We start from the raw sequence: 4509 nt of genomic DNA, 5'->3' as shown, positions 1-4509 counted from the left end.
ACATGGAAGGCATCCTATATGTGAATAGAAATTATTATAAAAAAAAAAAAAAACGTGACATTTCATTGTTTTTGACTTCATTACTAAAAATGTGGCATTTAAGTGTTTTGACTTAATTTCGTAGCAAAAAGCTAAGAGTCATGCAAAACACGATTTATAGTGAAACAGGATAACATTACCAAAAGCAAGAATTTTGAGTGTTTTTAACCTTCTTACGTAAAAAAAAATGGCAAATTCCATGAGAAGTACCCTATATGGGAAATGGAAACACACTGCGATGAACATTTATTATGAGTGCTTTTAACCTTGAGCCCCAAAACGGGATAACACATAAATAACTCTCTATATGGAAAAACGTTTACTTTGAGTGTATTTCACACCAAACCGATAAAATGCATGCAAAGCACCCTTCATGGCGAAAAGAAGAGAGATTTCAAGAAACGTGTCCTTTGAGTGTTCATGAATGTGCTATGAACCTAAACGCAAAAAAAAAAAAAAAAAAAAAAGTATGGAAAACTTGTATAAGTAAGACAAAAAAATTACCAAAACATCTATTTTTCACTCCTTACGTACTAAAACTTTAAGACTCATGCAAAACACTCTTTATGGAAAAGGAGAATAACTTTTCCTAAACAAGTATTTTAGTGTTTTTGAGCTTATTGCATAGAAAAACACCAAAATACATGCAAAACACCCTATACGGAGAAACGAAAAGACATTACCAGAAACGAGTGTTATGTATGTTTTTGAGCTTCTTTGGTAAAAAAAAAAAAAAAACGCTAAAAAGCATGAATAGCACTCTATATGGAGAAACAAATCAATAAATCAAACAAACTTTTTTGTCCTATCCACTCTTACACTGATGATACCACCCTGCACTTTTCCATGTCTTTTCACAGACGTCCAGCCCTTCAGGAAGTAAACAGTTCAAGCAGGGAAGCCATAGAATGCCTGAATTCTGATCTCTCTAAAATTTCTGATTGGGGGGAGAGCAAACTTGGTATTGTTCAATGCCTCAAAAACTCAATTCCTCCATCTATCAACTCGACACAACCTTCCAGACAACTATCCCCTCTTCAATGACACTCAACTGTCTCCCTCTTCTACAATGAACTTCCTGAGTCTGTCCTTTACTTATAATCTAAACTGGAATCTTCACATCTCATCTCTAGCTAAAACAGCTTCTATGAAGTTAGGTGTTCTGAGTCATCTCCACCAGTTTCTCTCGCCCTCCCAGCTGCTAACTCTATAAAGGGGCCTTATCCATCCATGTATGGAGTATGCTTCACATGTCTAGGAGGTTCCACTCATAACGCTCTTTTAGACAAGGTCGAGTCAAATGTTTTTTGTCTCATCAACTCCTCTCCTCTCACTGACTGTCTTAAGTCTTTTTCTCATCACCACAATGTTGCATCTCTTGCTATCTTATACCACTGTTTTCATGCTAACTGCTCTTCTGATCTTGCTTACTGCATGCCTCTCCTCCTCCCATGGTCTCACTGTACAAGACTTTCTTCTTTCTCTCATCCCTATTCTGCCACCTCTATAATATAAGAGTTAACCAGTATTCTGAATCATTCGTCCTTTTCTCTGATAAACTCTGGAACTCCCTGCCTGCTTCTGTATTTCCACCTTCCTATGACTTGAACTTCTTCAAGAGGGACATTTCAAGACACTTATCCTTCAATTTTTTACCATTCTATTTGACATTTTTATGGCTACTGACAACAAATGAGCCTCTCTTTTTTTTTTCTGTCCTTGGTCAATGGCCCTCTTACATAAGAGATAAAAGAAAAAAAATTATATATATATATATATATATATATATATATATATATATATATATATATATATATATATATATATATATATATATATATTTATATATAACTAGTGTAAAGAAATATTCTAAATGAAAATACATGAAATATAATCAAAATAAAAACAAAAAATATAAAATATATGTGAAAATACAAAAAAATACACAATAAAAAAAACTAAATTTAATAAGCAATAGAAATAAATATTAAATAAAATTAAATAAAATCCAAAAAATAATAATGGAACTAAAAGTAAAATAACATAACACAAAATACAAAAAAAACAACAAAAAGTGAAGCATTTATAAAAATAAAAACATTCATAATAAATAAAGCATCAATAAATAAAACAATAATGAAACAAAAGAAATCACAAAAAAAAGATAATAATTACCATAAGCAAAACAAACAAACAAACTAATTAAAATAAAACTTCTGTCATGTTTTCATTTACCCTTCCAGATATAGAGAAATGGCATTCCCCCGGGGCAGGATGGAGGCAGCAGAGTGGCGGCGCCTGCTTCACCTCCTCAAGGACGCGCGGGTCAGGGTGACGAGGGAGTATGGAAGTTTTTCGATACCAGAGGAAACCATCACTGAGGAGGAGGAGTGGAGAGAGCTGGAGGACGTCACTATCAATTTGTGGGGGTGTAAGGTGTTCAGGTGAGTGTGTGTGTGTGTGTGTGTGTGTGTGTGTGTGTGTGTGTGTGTGTGTGTGTGTGTGTGTGCTGCCTCTAATTACCCTTGGTTTCTTCCATACAGGGAATCTGACGAGATGTGTTTCTTGTCAGCCTCAATTTTTGACTTATGAGTCTGATGAAGAAGATGAAGATGAGGAGGAGGAGGACTTAAAAAATTGTTAGTATCAGCAGTAATATTCAGAGTTGTGTGAGTGATATAATATTATAAGGCTAGTAATTGTTAGTAAGTAGTGATAACAAGTTTTTATTGTTATTATTACTAATAATAATAATAATAATAATAATAATAATAATAATAATAATAATAATAGTAATAATAATAATAATAATAATAATAATAATAATAATAATAATAATAATAATAATAATGATAATAATAGTAATAATAATAATAAGACTCACAAGAGTTTTTCTTCCATCAATAGAGCCTTGACTTTTTTCCTTCATGACACAGTAACCTGCTCCACAGCCTGCTGCATCACCACCACAGCCACCTCCACCACAGCCTGCTACACCACCATCACAGCCACCACAACACAGTCACTCCACCACAGCCTGCCAAAAGTAGTGGAGACAAAGAGGCGCCCTTTGAGAGTGGTGCCCCCAGTGCTGTGCTGCATCAAGTGTTGTACACCTGCAGGTGGTGTGGTTGGTGTCCTCCACACGTAGGGAATTGTTTGTAAGGTGTGTGGCGGCGTGAATCGCGGTGCAAGTGTTCTGGTGCAGTGAGCCACACTGGGGTGCCAGCAGGTGCGCCGTGACAGGTGTGAGGACTCGTTCACCACAACACTCATTCACCGACGCTGTGCTGTGTGGGCCAGGGCATATCAGGCAGTTAGTTTGGCACAGGCGGCATTCTGATTGCCTTTGGTTTTGACGTGTGTTGTAAGACTCAAACACTGATAATAAAGCTGCTCCACCCTGTCTCTCATTTCCCTGAGTCCAGTGGTGTGGTGAAGGGTCCCAGCACTAGTGATAAAGCTGCTCCACAACAGTCCTGCACAACAAAGAGAATGGCTGGGTGCAGACTCTGCCGGCAAGGAAGCAACATGGGAAACACTTCAGGGAGAAAGACCAGCGGGACCGACAGTGGACAGCTGGATGACTCGGCGGGCAGCCGGGAGAGGATGGCCAAGCTAGGCCAGACCCATTGCTGGCCAGGAGAATGGACTCAGCCGAGGAGATGCACATGTGTGTCCCATGGGAAAGAGCTGCCGTGTCACTGCAGTAGTGACGCTGAAGAGGACATCAAGGAGAACGAGTCATGCGAGGCGAGCCACACCACCTTCAGAAACGTGTCATTCTGTCTGCAGATGATGCCTCAATATTAAGAGAATGACAAGCCACACTGACTGTGGAATTCCTCACACTGACTTGAACAAGACCTCACAGTGGAGCAAGGCACAGGAAAGGGAGATCATTGCATTACCTACTGCAGAGAGAGAGAGAGAGAGAGAGAGAGAGAGCAGCTGGTACTATACAAATGTTATTGGTGTCAGTATCAACTCTTGTTTATGCCCAAGACAGTGTGAGTCTCTTCAGACAAACATACAACAAGTTTCTTCAGTAACAATTTCCTGGAATCCACTCCCGGCAGTCTGCGCCACCAGCACACCCCGTGTCTCTCAGCCAAGTCTCCACCCAGCACCCTAAACCATCTGCCCAAACAGGTGAGATGTCGGGGAGGCAGAGAGAGGCGGTGCACATTACACATTACATCTTAAGTAAGTATTAACCCTAAGGAAGTATCCTGTTGATGATACAGAAATGTTGTTAATGTGCCACTAGTACTGCAGTGAACGTGCTGCCTGTCCTGCACGCCACCACACCAGCACATGCCACACCTTCTCCGAGTGCCACCATCCGGTGCTGCGCAGCAGAACAGGTGTGGAGGCGTCAGCCGAGTATATGACTGACGCGTCGTGCCAGAGGAAATGCAAGCTGACCATCATGGGTGGCTTCAACTGTAGAGAACTAAATTGAGATGA

The 4509-nt window shown here is 39.5% G+C and overlaps 1 protein-coding gene across 2 annotated transcripts; it reads left to right on the top strand.

Annotated features, from left to right (window-relative positions):
• The first annotated feature begins 2287 nt into the window (after positions 1–2287).
• LOC135096347 (uncharacterized) lies at positions 2288–3483 on the top strand. Of its 2 annotated transcripts, none has more exons than XR_010264704.1 (3): positions 2288–2483; positions 2583–2678; positions 2976–3483. XR_010264704.1 is itself a non-coding variant. In XM_063997800.1 (3 exons), the coding sequence occupies exons 1-3, from the start codon at positions 2384–2386 to the stop codon at positions 3188–3190; spliced, it is 396 nt and encodes a 131-aa protein (XP_063853870.1). In that variant the 5' UTR covers positions 2288–2383; the 3' UTR covers positions 3191–3483. The 2 variants fall into 2 exon arrangements, 1 of the variants encoding a protein (XP_063853870.1); XM_063997800.1 differs by having other exon boundaries at positions 2991–3483.
• The last annotated feature ends 1026 nt before the right edge of the window (positions 3484–4509 follow it).

This window comes from Scylla paramamosain, unplaced genomic scaffold (assembly GCF_035594125.1).
Source record: "Scylla paramamosain isolate STU-SP2022 unplaced genomic scaffold, ASM3559412v1 Contig3, whole genome shotgun sequence".
Lineage (NCBI taxonomy): Eukaryota > Metazoa > Arthropoda > Malacostraca > Decapoda > Portunidae > Scylla > Scylla paramamosain.
This window is presented reverse-complemented; position numbering and strand designations above follow the sequence as displayed.

Coding starts and splice junctions, on each gene's coding strand:
- LOC135096347 (XM_063997800.1), top strand. CDS start 2,384: ATGGAAGTTTTTCGATACCAGAGGAAACCATCACTGAGGAGGAGGAGT. Junction 2,484..2,582: donor TGGGGGTGTAAGGTGTTCAG/GTGAGTGTGTGT, acceptor TCTTCCATACAG/GGAATCTGACGAGATGTGTT. Junction 2,679..2,990: donor GGAGGAGGACTTAAAAAATT/GTTAGTATCAGC, acceptor CCTGCTCCACAG/CCTGCTGCATCACCACCACA.